At 40.1% G+C, this 14,658-nt stretch overlaps 1 protein-coding gene across 6 annotated transcripts in view; it reads left to right on the top strand.

Annotated features, from left to right (window-relative positions):
* Positions 1–12,363, top strand: part of igdcc4 (immunoglobulin superfamily, DCC subclass, member 4) — a 96,507-nt gene extending 84,144 nt beyond the window's left edge. For 2 of the 6 annotated variants that reach the window (XM_047362810.1, XM_047362808.1), the window contains 3 exons: positions 5,598–5,829; positions 5,966–6,094; positions 10,733–12,363. In XM_047362810.1, the coding sequence (XP_047218766.1) occupies positions 5,598–5,829; positions 5,966–6,094; positions 10,733–11,260 (889 nt within the window). In that variant the 3' untranslated portion in view covers positions 11,261–12,363. Of the gene's footprint in view, positions 1–2,912; positions 3,407–5,597; positions 5,830–5,965; positions 6,095–10,732 lie in introns of those variants that run through there. The other 4 variants (XM_047362809.1, XM_047362811.1, XM_047362812.1 and 1 more) reach the window with 4 other exon arrangements.
* The last annotated feature ends 2,295 nt before the right edge of the window (positions 12,364–14,658 follow it).

The following is a 14,658-nucleotide window of genomic DNA, read 5'->3' as shown; positions in this document are numbered from 1 at the left end:
AACAGTTCGGAGATTACCACCACCTACACCAGGAGCTTGGATGACGGTCGATTTCAGCGATACTTAAGTCTATCCAGGACCCAGTTCGAAGATCTGTTGTACCGCGTTGGGAGACGAATCGGCCTCCGGGACACCAACTACCGGTGCTATATCCCTGCTGCTGAACGCCTGTCCATCTGTCTTCGGTGAGTAAATAAATCTCAGCTCAGTAAAAAAAAACAGCCTATTTATAATGTCCACATCTCCTAAATATAAGATATTTGTGCCAAAACATAACCAGGCCAGGTCCTTTCTGTATTTGTCTCGGTAAAAGTAATTAGTTGAGTCATACAACTCTGGCTTGCCGCACACTGCCACTATGATCTGGTCCTCCATCTTCACTGACAACCGCTTATTCTCCGCTGCGGTCTTTCAGCCTACGTCACAGCCACATCCAGTCCCTGATTGGTTAACGCGACACGAATTTAGGAAAAAGTTCAGATTTTTCAACTTGTCCATCGCTCTCGCTCCACTCCCGCTTTGCTCGGCATTCCTTCCGCACCGCATCCTTCGTCTCCTTCGCACCGCGCCGCTCCTGAACACGCCTCTATAACATGTAAATCGGCCGCTCCTATCGCAGAAACCGCATTCGGTGTGAACGCACCATTAGGCATTTCTTATTTTGTGAATGTTTAGTTTTTAACAAACGCCTTTCACAGACGCAGGGCACTGGGCCGGTGGTTCACTTCAGCCCGTGAACCACCGGCCCACGAGCTGAATCACCGGCCCACCGAGCGCGACATAAAGTACGGAAGAGGCGACAGTTTCTGGGGCGCTGATATTTTTCTGGACCATTGTGCCCTAAACTATGCCATATCAACCTGTTAAGGACAACCTTTATTTATATGACTCATAGCTGTTTTTCCCACTTATACCATAATGATATAAAGTATAAGTTCTAATGTTTCCTTTTTGTTATAATAGGACAAGAATGCTCATCATCAACACACAGTACAAGGATAAATGGTCCAAGGTTTGTCATGAATGACCTGTGGCTGGGACATTGGGTTTGATGGTGGAGCAGGCTGTAACTGGTTTGATTAGAATGCAGCAGCACACTTAGATTAAGGATGGACACCCGCTACTACACAGCGTACCAGATAGACACCACAATGGTGACACATAGTCTACTGATAAACACTGAGGAAGTGAACATCCATTGCATCGGAGTGCCAGATATAAAACTACATGTGACCTTCTTCCGGGGCTCTTCCTCATCCTTTCACAGACGCGACGGTCCGAGACGAGCCTCGGCGCTGATCTCTGTAATCATTCCTCTGCCTAATTTAGATTAAAAGAGCTGAAAGTTAGAAACTGTTTGAGAGTCGTTCCTTTAAGAGTCAGTGTTAGAGTGTGATCGCTTCTGGAGACCAAGGACTGGAGGAGCTCTGAGAGGTCTGACCGCCAACAGGGTGCGGTAGCTCGGACAAACCTCTCCTCTGCTCCAGTCAGGCAGATCAGCTTTGCTGCGCGCTGGCGAACAGCTGATCTGTAACACATGAACATGCGCTGCATGGCGGCCAGCTGAGCTGACAATGAAGAGCGGAGATCAGAAAAAAAAGCACGGGCTACTAAACCGAAACCAGAGTCCAGTCCATGTGAAAACAAGTCCAGGCTTAATTATGCAAGGATATTTGGAAAATTCCGGCTCGTTTTGCATCTGGTTTCATACCGCCGCTTAGTCTGGCGGTTCTTTTGCTTGATGTTGAGAGCATGGGAAATCTCCAACACGGACTTAAAATGCTGTGCAAATCTGTCAAGATCATATTTTGTCCTCTGAGATGCGCGTCATGTATTCATGTAAGCTGCTTCTATCGGTGAAGCATGTTATCTTTCAAAACCAATCACATATATATAGAATATCGATGATGTATTACAGATGATTCCAGTTCCCAGGGTCCCTGAATGCAACAGCTGTTGTTCAGCCGCTGTGTTGAGCTGTCAGTCATGATTCCACACCCATGCAATCTGAGGCAAAACAGGGCCAAAAGTTTGAAGCCGAAAAAAAAATCTGCAAGTTCGAAAAAAAAAAACCCTTGAATCTGACAAGTAGTTTTGAACTTGTTTTTTTTCTAGTTTCACATCGGTTTTTTTTTTTTTTCAGTTGTAAAACGTTTTTTCCAGTTTTCAAATTTTTTGGGGGAAGATTAAAAAAACATTTTCAGGTTCAAATTTTTTTCGTTTGAACAAACTTTATGGCCCCAATTTAGCTCCATACTAATCTCCCATAAATGAACTGAAATAACCACAAAAAGAGAACATAAACGGGGAAAACAAGAAGTACTCAAAACTCAAACATAGATGAATTCTGACAATTTCTATGTTTTCTAAAATTCCATCAGCGCTGGAAGAGACTGATTTAAACAAAACTTATTACATTGTCTGAAAAAAGACATGTACATGCTGTACATTATTTATTTTAACCCATTTAATGCTGGTATTATTTCTAATTGATTGGGCCAAAGGAACGATAAACAGCGCAAATAAAGTGAATGGTTGACAGAAGCCCTGTCTTGTTGATCGCAGTAATATAAATCATTTAATTAAACAGTACAGTACAGTGATTTACTGTTGAACCCAAATTGCTCTAATACTTCGAACAAAAATCATCATTTAACACAGCTGAATACATTTTCAGCATCAGTACTTATTAGGATGGTGCTTTTATTTCCTTTGTGTGCGTTTTTAATGACATGGAGTGTTCTTCTAATGTTGTGTTGTTCGGCCTCCTGTTAAATCAGTTTGATCTTCCTCTATTAGATCTACAGTAAAGGTATTAAGCCTCTTAGAAATTACTTATGTACAATTTTAAAATCTACATTCCAAACAGGTATTGGACAATAGTTTTCATATTTGTCTTTTTCCTTACCCAGTTTAGGTATATCTGAGATGATTGTCTCTGGGCTCGACTGTTGCATTTCATTGTTTTTTTTTTTTTTTCTACCCAGCAAATGGACCTCAGATGCATTGGCACAAGATCCTCTTTAAAAGTGTTGTACTATTCTGTTGGATACCCCTCACTTCCTGCAAATTTATAGCTTCTACTACTTCCGCCTTTGTTATATCTGCTATTAAGATAGTATTTTGTAATGTGCCTGTTATTCATAGATCAAATTTCTCAAAAATGCTTCTATTTCTTTGTCATTAATCAGGGTATTTTGTATAAAAGGTTTTGGTAATATTTTTGAAACATTTGCCTTACAGTTCTGTGTCATGTACAGTATTTTTTGTTTTGGGTCCATTGTCCTTATACTTGTTGTATTTAACCCTATTATACTTTTTCTCAAGAATTTGGTTTTCTTAATCTCTTCTAATATTGATCATTTGGAAAAATGACTTTCATTTGACAATAAAACTTTGGACCACCGATCAACAGTCCAGTCCTTTTTCTTATCAGCCTAGGTAAGATGCTTCAGGCACTGTCTCTAGTTCAGAAGTGGTTTAACGCCAGGATTGCGCGACAGTTGTAGCACATGTCCTGGATATGTCTGTGTATGATGGGTTGGGAAGCACGGACTACAGCTGCAGTCCATACCTTTAAAAATGTGACCTTGCAGTTATTCCATTTCCTTTGAATCTTTTTTTTCCTTTTTTTTTTTCTTGCTGTGCTCTCGGTGGAGGACGCATGCGTTTTCTCTCCCTCCCTCTTGCCTGCTTCTGCATCTGCTTTTGTCTGTGTTTTTCTCAGAGCCTCATTTTACATATCTTCCAAACTTGCAAATTATGGATTTGGTCAGCTGGTCTCTCAGTGCAATTGATCAAAATTTTTCCACGGGAAGACGGTAAAGGAAAACCCTCTTGCCCAGCTGGTACATTCTTCTCTGGATACACAATGGATTCCAGGCAACAGTGGAAGCTTGTGTGCTTGACTACAATGTGGGTTGAGGACGCAGAAGACGTTTATATATTTGGATTTTTGATAAAAGGATTTCTGCTTTTTGGAGCCGGCGGTTACCTGACTTATCGAGTGAGTAGCAAAACGTGGGCAGCTGTTCAAAGCATCCCAAAGCTTCCTTTGATGCAGGATGGAATCTGCAGAGCGATCAATGCTCAGACTGAATTGTTAAGAGATCTAAGCCGCAAGCTGGATACGGTTCTACAGAATCGTAGCCTGGAAGGGGCTTTTGGACTCAGAGGTGAAAGGATTTAATCATGGAGAAGGTTGTTTGCTCCAGAACTGCGGGAAAGTCCCAAAAATGTGTATATTTGGATTCGCAATTGAGAGATAACAGTAAAAACTCTTAAAGTGGTTGGAAAATCCACACAACTTCTTGAACCACAACATTTATTGTTTTTCTAAATCTGGTGCCCCAACATGGCCTTGGCAACTTCTTCTAAGTGACAAAATATCTCCTGGATGTTATGTAAACATGGCGCTCTTTCCCAGCACCCCCGAACAGCTGTGACCCACATAAGACTTTGCGATCGATTGAGAAAACTTCCATCTCTCTCCTCAAGGACATTGGCGCTCTATCTGTGTTGACAGTCTAATTCTTGCACACACACTCACAGTTATATATTCGCACCCCCAGGATTCCACCGCACCCTTGCAAAATCTTTACTACTTGTGTGTTGCTTAGCCCTGCACCTAATTGTGTGATTTCATTACTTTTTTATAGATTTTTAGTTTTATCAGAAGGATTACCAGTGAAAACCAAACATTATTAGTAATGTGGACTATAGCTGCTCTTACACCAATGACCCAGCTTTCTTAGACTACAATGGACTGTTATTACTTAGTTCAACTTCAGTACCAGTAAAACCAATATATTATTAGCACCTGAAAATGTGGATTAAAGCTGTTTTGTACCAGTGACTCAGCTTCCCTAGTTAGTCTCATCATTCCACTGAATTCTATCAATATTATCATCTTCTTCTAGCATAAGATGCTTTATTATTAAGAGTGGCTTGGAACCAATTTCTACCAGTAAACCTGGAAGGATTATTAATTATTAATCCCAACGATTATTAGTATCATATGATTTGGTTTTCTGTGTTTGATTTTCTGTATCATTGTAATGTTTTTCCTCATGTACATCGCTTTGAGTGCCTTGTTGCTGAAAAGCGCTATATAAATAAACTTGACTTGACTTGACTTTTACATGCCACAATTTTTCCTTCCATTCAACCTTCTGTTAATATACTTGGACACAGTAATCTGTGGACATATATTGAACAATAACCTTTTGTGGCCTGTGGAGGGTGTTGGTGTCTGTCTGCTGGACAAGTGTCAAGAAAGCATTCATCACCATAATTGTGTATGTGAAAAAAAACTTTCTCCACTAAAATCTATATTTTATTTGTCTTATGTAATATAATTTTCTGGGAAAGTGAGTTTTGGATTTGTGTTAGCTGTAAGCCATAACTGTGAACTGAACTGAAATAAATGCTTGAATTGGGTCACTTGGTCAGTTTACGCTTCACTTTTTGAATTGAAATCCTGAAATGATTAAACTTTTCTTTGATATGCTAAATTATTGAGATCTGCCTATACATGCACCTGAATTGTCTTTTGAATTGTGTGTACTTTTCTATTGATGAGATTAACCTCCACACAGAGAACTATCTGGAGTTCTGAACTCCACAGCTGTGACTCCCCAGTGCAGAAAAGGTAGCTGCCTTGCTCTAGCCAAAGTACCAGAGTGCAGCGATAGCCATGAACTGGAGACACTGATGCCTCCAGGCACCCAGGAGTTGGGTCAGCAGCCAACAAAAGATCAAGAGGAACACAGTCTGATGGCAAGTTCTAATCCGGGGGCGGGGGAAGATGCTACTGCACCTGAACCAAAGGTCAATACCTGCAATGGGGACAGTGCTTATTTTAAGATGAGCCAAAAGCCTTTAGTTCATTGATGTTTGTTTTTAAATGTGTTGATTAAGAAGTCATTCTAATTGTGATGCCTCCACTGTGTTGTTTATCTTGCAGATTGCTTGGAACGGCTCTGTGAGTCATAATTGGGTCAACAGGATCACAAGATACAGAGACACTATAACAGAAGAGTCTCCAGCGCTGATTAATGAAGCTGTCAACATGTTTATTACTGCAACTGGCATGGTAAAATAATCAATAACATGTACTTTATGTTTCAAATATGAACCAGTCAGTGTTAGGAGCTTTCGCTCTAGAATGCAAAAAAGTTTGCTTTCCTCTTTTTATGATTGAGTTTGTCTAGCATAGCAGATGGAAACATGCATCAGTTTTTGCAGCTTTAAAACAGAGATAAAATTAATTTTTTTCTGAGCAGATTCCTGGTGATATATTTTCATTTTCTTCCACAATTCTGTTTCTTCGTTAACATTTTGTTCTTTGTTAGTAAGGACTTTCCTTTGGCTCCAATGCAATAATCTGTTTGTCAATTTATTTACGTATTATATATCTGTATTCACTGCTTTTTAATGCTCATAAAAACAGTTCAGCAGTAAAGAAAAGCAGCATCTTATTTTTCTGTCTGTGAGGACAACTCTTGATGGCAGATTTGTTCATACATTTGTAGCCAGGAATCCAATTAAAATTCGACCTTTTAATCCATTTACTCTGACTTCTAACAAGAACAATACCAGTCTGGTAAACTAAACATGCACCAAATACTGTTGAAAGACCAAAGACAAAAGAGAAGGAGAAATCTGATTATTATTCTGACGTTTAATCTATCTATTCCTGGTAGTTTTTATGATAATGATTGTTCTGTTTCCTTTTTAATAAAGCATGTTGTGAACTAATTTATTGTGGGTGTAAAAAATCTACACACCCCTGTTAAAATGCTAGGACTTTTGTGACACATTAAAAGGTAACCAAAAAAAAACTTTTTCTTTTTCAGTTTTTCCACTTATAATGTAACATATGTTTTATTCAGTTTAGCTGAAATACAAACAAAACTGAGGGACACGAAAAAAAAAAAAGCTGCAATAATGTGGTTGCAAGAATGCAGTCTTGAGCTTTGAGTCCACACTTGCCATCATATATAGAAAATCAGATTAACTGTCCTTTTAGGTGTTTCTTGTTTAGGTATTTCAAATAGTTTATTTGGGTCCTTTAGTTAAAGCCTTATTTTACAACAAGGTTACAGAATATTCCAGACTTAGTCAGGCATTAGTCAAGAGAAGGAAGCAAAAAGAAACCCACACCATTATATGCATGGGGCAAAAGTGACACTACGGATATTGGATTTATCTCAACTGTTAAAAGAGAAAATGGAAGTTGGTCAAGGAGACTGCCAAGAGCTTAACAGTGACACTAAAGGAGCTGCAGAAACTTCCTGTTAGTATTGGCTGTGTTGTACATGTAACAATAGTCTTCTGTTCTGTGCCATATTTCTGGACTAATTAGTAGGTTTAAGAGACAAAGCATGCACGCATGGTTAAAGTCCCCCAGAACCATAGGAGAGTGTCTTATGTTCTGATGTAACCAAGAACCTTTATGACCATATACACAGTAAAGCATGATCATGGAAGTATTGTGTGCTCCATTCTTCAGATGGAACTACACTCTTTGGCAAGGTGGATGCAATAGTGAATAGTTATGAATACCAGTCAGTTTTGAAATGGTAAAATCTATTATAGAATGATGTCAGTCATGGGCATTCAATGTTGGTTTTCAGCCTTGCTGCTAATGTGCAGAGATTTTTCCAGATTCTCTGAATCTTTTGATGATAGTATAGACTGTAGATGATGAAATCCCTAAATTCCTTGCAATCCATTAACCCGTTTACCTGTGGAATGTTCCTATCAGTTGTTTTTGAGCATTCCTCAACTTTCCCAGTCTTTTGTTGCCCTTGTCCCAGCATTTTTTAGAATGTGTTGCAAGTATCAAATTCAAAATAAGTGGATTTTTGCAAAAAAAACCCAAAGTTTGTCAGTTTGAATATAATATATCTTGTTTTTGCAGTGTATTAAATTGCATATACTTTGAACAGAACTTGCAAATCATTGTTTTCTCTTTTTATTTATGTTTTACACTGTTGTAAAACACCATAACCAATGTCCAAACCTGATGAGCCATGTTTTGTCCTATGATATCCCAGTTTATTGATTAGTGTGCTATGAGGGCCAAATATAGACCTCCCCAAGTAAAATGTGGAACTGCCTTGTTATCGTATCAACCTTCCAGACCTTTCAGGTCCTCTGATTCAAGTCTACTCTGCAACCACAGAATCAAACCAAAGGTGGTGAAGCAGCACTCCGTTTTAATGCTCCACAAATCTGGAACAAACTTCTACAAAATTTCAAAAATGCTGAAACCTGTTTTAGAGTTGTCTCTGACTGTTCAATTTGAACTATCAAGCCCTGTGTCTAGGGGTGTGATGGTACACATTTGTACCAAAAATATCTGGTACAGTCCATGTTCGTTTAGGATATACATCTACTGAACAACTGCAGTGTTGTTTTATACCTGGATACATGCAAAACGTTTATGTAGAGAACTAAGTTCACAATGCAAAGTTCTGTAGTGCAACTTAAAAAAGTGAAATCAAAACAAAACAAAAAGGACTCCCAGCTATCACCAAACTCTGCAATTTGGGAACATTGAGGTTTTTCATGCAGCTACAGTAGAGAGAAAGCTAAACTGAACAAATTATTTATGTCAGCGTACACATCTTTCAACAGCAATAAGGTACAGAGCTGGTTCTGTGCATCACTGGTACAGGAGAAAAATCAACTGACATGGAGGGGATTTTCCAAATAGCTGTGCATGCTGCATTCAGGTACAGCTGGGACACTAGGTTGCCTAAACATCAAAACAACTTCTAAGTGATTTAAACTTGTTTCAAGGGGTAATATTGTTGTATAATCTATCTATACTACTTTAGTAATAAAATAAACCCAAACCAAATCTCCATGCAGTTCTAAAAATGCCACTTTTTAAAGTTTTTGAACATAATAAAATCAAATTAATTTTAATAATTGTAAACAATTATTTGTTTACTGCTGAAGTAAAAAAAATATGTATTTTTTTGTGTTTTTCTTGATTGAGGAGTGTGTACCATTACATCCCTAACCGTATCTGTCCAAAGTTTAAAAAAAGCAATAAGTACATTGGATAATTTGTATAATGTAAAATGCTTTATCAAGGTATACGAGTAATCCGATAATCTAGGGTTTCTTGGCTCTGGCATTAGAGGTTTCATCCACTGAGTCTATTAACACTAGAACTGCCAGAATTCTAACACTACTAGAACTCCCAAACTCGTCAATTTGAAGGCGAGCATTCTGGATGCGAGGCGGTGATGACGTCATCGCATTACATTGGTCAGAATGCTATAGGTTTTCTTGCACGCTATAAAATTATGGTTTTGACAATTAATAATAGTATTTTATCAAAACCTATTATGTTTTATTATTATTTATAAATAGTACTGAAAAATAATACGGAGTAGTGGGTACATTTTAAAAAAAAGCTTTACTAATCTGACCAAAAGCTGGACAGCTCCATGTTACGCCCCCCTTTCACTTCGCGGACATAAACTAGTGCTAAAAATGCCTTCAGCTCATCCACACTCATGTCCGAGGAGGAATCATCTCCTAAAACTCTGTGGGCCTCAGCCACCCTGCAGCCTTGAACGTGGAGGAGCATTTCGGCATCCACCAAGCAGAGGAACGCGATCTGGGCATCTTGAATCTGGCGCCCTGTCAGCGCCTTCTGGCTCTGATGCCTCCCTCTACTTTCTTCCTCCCCTACCACTGTCCACACAGTGCCATCCTTTCCTATTTCCTCCTCTTTCCCAGATGTGTACTCGTCATGTGATGAAAACGCTGTAAAGCGCAGAATAGATTGTTGTTACTGGGCTACTATATCTATGACCTAACTTATTCTTTATTTCTTTGTCCATCATCAGTACCTTGTTTTTTAGTTTCTCTCCTGCCAGTGAGCTGGATTGCTGGGTTTATAGCTGGGCACTGGGCACTAGGCTCGTCTCCCTGTCTCTGAACCTGCCCTGATTGTGGCACTGTTGCTATAGTTTATATATTATTAGTTTACTAATCTATAAACTATAGCCTAAAATGATAAAATCGTTACATAGGCTAGTCTTTTACTTCCTTGAAATGATGCGCCACAACCTCCTGCTAATGGGACGACTCGTGTTTTTTAGCCAGGAGAGGCTCACTCTTTGACCCGCTGTCACTGGAACTGAATGCTGACCAAGAGCCGTCAGAATCCTTCTCGACCCCAGAATCACGATCATCTAATTTTTGAAGAATTTCCAATGCCTCTCTAGCAGAAAATATCCTTCTAGAAGCCATTTGTAGGATGCCAACAATCTCCTTCTCAGACTGCTAGGCAACGCTCGTGTGTACTCAGCCGCGGGAAAAAAATATCAATGTAAATAATAGGGCCGTCAAAATAGCAGCTGTGGTAGTTAGAGGTAGAAATACTTAGATATTTTATTTACTTTGTTATTTTTTTTAAATAGAGACATAGGAACACACAAGACACAGGTTTAGAAAAAGTCAGGATGCCAGGAAGATAAGAGTTTTAATAAACCAGAGTTATGGCATGACAAACTTTCAAAACCGTCAAATTGACGGCCCTGGGAGTTCTAGTGTTAATGCTTGTGGTTGAACAGTATGGATCTGAATCCATATCGGCTGATGGATAGTGCATGTTTTAATTGTTTAAAGCATAATTTTTTACAAAGAGTTTAAGAGAATAGGTGTTTGTAAGCCTTAATATAATATGTACCTTATTGTGTTACAGGATATAGACGACCATCTCTGTACGTCTCTGTGCAGTAACCAGGTGGAGGCGGAAGTCATTGTTCACTCTGAGCTGTCAGAACCCAGTGGGGGGGGGGAGGAGGAGGGCAACAAGAGGGATTCTAACACCACCAGGGGACCCTCATTGTCAGACAACATGTATTCCCCCTTCAGTGAGCGAAGTTCATCAGGAGGAGAGGAAGAGCATCTAGAAAACCTTTCAGTAGCTGAATGTCCCCTGAGTCTTCCCACAAAAACTTTAGTGACTCATTACAACGGAGAGGCAGAAGGCACACACAGGCATAACACAGACATGGAGTCACAGCAAGACACATGCCTCACCAATGGCTTCCACTCTCCTCAGACAGGAAGGTCTGTGCTGAGATCTGAGCATTTGGAAATCGAGGACTCCAGACACTGCCCGTCAGCAGCAGGGAAGGCTATCTCCACTCGACTACCTCCTGCACCCTTTGTTAGCCCTGGTCTTGTCCACTCTACCTCAGCTCCTCACACATATCTGTGCCCTTAACTTCATCCACAGAAACATTTCAGACTTTTTTTAAATTTTACTTTCCAGGAAGAATACATAAGAAATATTTTTATGCACATTATCACTGGATTTCTTTTTCTGTCTTGCATAGTTTTATAGGTACTTTGAATTCATTTTTTTCACATATGTGCATATTGTATACTGGAAACATAAGTGTTTTTGTAGAGGTACAGAACCGTTTCAGGTTTTAAATCTTTGTAGCTCTCAGATTCTTTCCAGATCACGAGGAAGACAAAACGTTTGAACATAGCAGAGCAGATGGAAGTTAATTATTGGGGGCTCATTCCACTTTGTCTCTCTTGGTTGTGTTCCACTCAGCTAGGACATACAACAGGAAGATGTAGAGTAAATGCACAGGGTTTCATCAACAGAATTGATGGGGAGGCACTGTAATGCAGCTCATTTCTCAATGTGAAAATAAGCTTTAAAGAGTATCTGCTCATGTCAAAGTGCAGAACACCCACCTCTCTCTCCAGCATCCTGTAGTCTCAGGGTCCAAACACTCACACAGGGAGTATAGCTAGTACCAGTTTCACATAACATTTACACACATTTCCTGAGTGGAGAGTGGGGGTCTCAGGTGCCTCAATGTTTTAGGTGCATTTATAACCTTTGTAGAACTATTCAGTAGTACAAACCTTGTGTCAAAATGAAGTAAACAAAGTGGATGTGGGACATACAGATGATACTATATGTCAATTTTTGAGACCTTCTAAACCAGGGATGCTTGGTTTTTACTGTTTATTGGAGAGTTGGATATCTCATTTTAAATCAGTACCTCAATGTTGACTTTGGTTGCATTATGCTGGTGGGAGAACAAAGGGGAGATGTTACAGCAATCTATCTGCAGACTATTCTCCTGACTTAGCTAAGCGGGGATGCGCCACTGTCCATACTGATGTCAGAACACTGCGCTGTTAGATGAAACCAATTCTTTTTTTCTGCATCAAGGTTGACGCTTCCACCAAGACTGTTTGGTTCCAGTTTCATTGGTGTGAAAAGTATTTGTGCCCTTACAGATTTCTTCTGTTTTTGCTTTTTTGTCAAAGAGAATCAGAGTAAATACAAAAAGCTATTTTCAATTGCTTAGTTTCTTTACTAGGGGAGAAAGCTGTCCAAACCAACCTGGCACTATGTTGAAAACGTAATTGTTCCTTAAATCTAATAAGTCCTTGTGCCTCCCTTGGAAGCAACAATTGCCTTCAAGTGCTTGCAATAACTATCAATGAGCACTCTTCTTTGAGAAAGTCTTTTAATTTAGCCCCTTCGGAGGGATGATAAAGGTCAGGCCACAGCAGGATCTGTGAATGCCCCCCAAAACCTTCCACTTTTTCTCGTCTCTCAGCAGACTATTTTCCCAAAGGGCTTTGGATCATTAAGGTATGTTTGTTGGGGTAGGGGGGTCCTTTTGCAATGGAAATCTCATATAATTTTTTGCCCAGTGTCTTTCTTATTGTTGAAACACAAAGACTGGCCTTAACTGATGTAAGCCTGCAATGCTTTGGATGTTTTGGAATAATTATGGGAGGCCAACTACTCCTAGGAAGGTTTACCACTGTCCCATGTTCAATTTGTCTCACTGTGGTTCGGTAGAGTCCAAAAGCCTTAGAAATGGCTTTGTAAGCCTAACCTGACTGACAGTTGTCATTGACTTTGTCATCTGTTCCTAAATGTTTTTTTTAACTGGCACGATGGGGCGGGGTGCATGGCATAGTTGTAGAGCGCGCAACCCAGAAACGGTGGCCTTAGTCCTCGACGAAGCCATCCTGCGTTGGAGTCCCGACCCCGGAGATCTACAGGGGTTGGACAATGAAACTGAAACACCTGTCATTTTAGTGTGGGAGGTTTCATGGCTAAATTGGACCAGCCTGGTAGCCAGTCTTAATTGATTGCACATTGCACCAGTAAGAGCAGAGTGTGAAGGTTCAATTAGCAGGGTAAGAGCACAGTTTTGGTAAGTGACCAAGACTGCAAGTCTTTGTGATTTATCAAGAGCCATGGTATCCAGGGTAATGTCAGCATACCACCAAGAAGGACAAACCACATCCAACAGGATTAACTGTGGACGCAAGAGGAAGCTGTCTGAAAGGGATGTTCGGGTGCTAACCCGGATTGTATCCAAAAAACATAAAACCACGGCTGCCCAAATCACGGCAGAATTAAATGTGCACCTCAACTCTCCTGTTTCCACCAGAACTGTCCGTCGGGAGCTCCACAGGGTCAATATACACGGCCGGGCTGCTATAGCCAAACCTTTGGTCACTCATGCCAATGCCAAACATCAATTTCAATGGTGCAAGGAGCACAAATCTTGGGCTGTGGACAATGTGAAACCTGTATTGTTCTCTGATGAGTTCACCTTTACTGTTTTCCCCACATCCGGGAGAGTTACGGTGTGGAGAAGCCCCAAAGAAGCGTACCACCCAGACTGTTGCATGCCCAGAGTGAAGAATGGGGGTGGATCAGTGGTTTGGGCTGCCATATCATGGCATTCCCTTGGCCCAATACTTGTGCTAGATGGGCGCGTCACTGCCAAGGACTACCGAACCATTCTTGAGGACCATGTGCATCCAATGGTTCAAACATTGTATCCTGAAGGCGGTGCCGTGTATCAGGATGACAATGCACCAATACACACAGCAAGACTGGTGAAAGATTGGTTTGATGAACACGAAAGTGAAGTTGAACATCTCCCATGGCCTGCACAGTCACCAGATCTAAATATTATTGAGCCAATTTGGGGTGTTTTGGAGGAGCGAGTCAGGAAATGTTTTCCTTCACCAGTATCACGTAGTGACCTGGCCACTATCCTACAAGAAGAATGGCTTAAAATCCCTCTGACCACTGTGCAGGACTTGTATATGTCATTCCCAAGACGAATTGACGCTGTATTGGCCGCAAAAGGAGGCCCTACACCATACTAATAAATTATTGTGGTCTAAAACCAGGTGTTTCAGTTTCATTGTCCAACCCCTGTATGTTGCCTGTCTGCCTACTTTGGAAAAAACATTAAAAATAAAGGCCATTAGTGCCTCAAAAAGAAAGAAAAGAACTGTGATGATATATATTTCTAAAATCATTTGTCGTCAGACAGGATCTATTTAATTATTCTTTTGATTACACAGATCTAGCAGTAATTCGGCCTGTGTATGGCCAGTAAATTCATGACCTAACAAGGTTGTAAATATATTTTAACAGCGGGCCAGATTGTAATAGATTTTCCTCCTAAATAAATGCAATAGTCATTTAAAAACTGCTTTTTCTATTTACTCAGGTTATTCCTGTCTCATATTACAATTTGTTTGGTGATCGGAAATATGTTAGATTACCAAAAAGGTAAAAAAAATAAAGAAGGAATCTATAGGGGATATAGGGGA

Source organism: Girardinichthys multiradiatus, chromosome 4, assembly GCF_021462225.1.
Source record: "Girardinichthys multiradiatus isolate DD_20200921_A chromosome 4, DD_fGirMul_XY1, whole genome shotgun sequence".
Classification (NCBI taxonomy): Eukaryota; Metazoa; Chordata; class Actinopteri; order Cyprinodontiformes; family Goodeidae; genus Girardinichthys; species Girardinichthys multiradiatus.
Note: the sequence above shows the minus strand (reverse complement) of the source record. Positions and strands in the feature narration are given on the sequence as shown.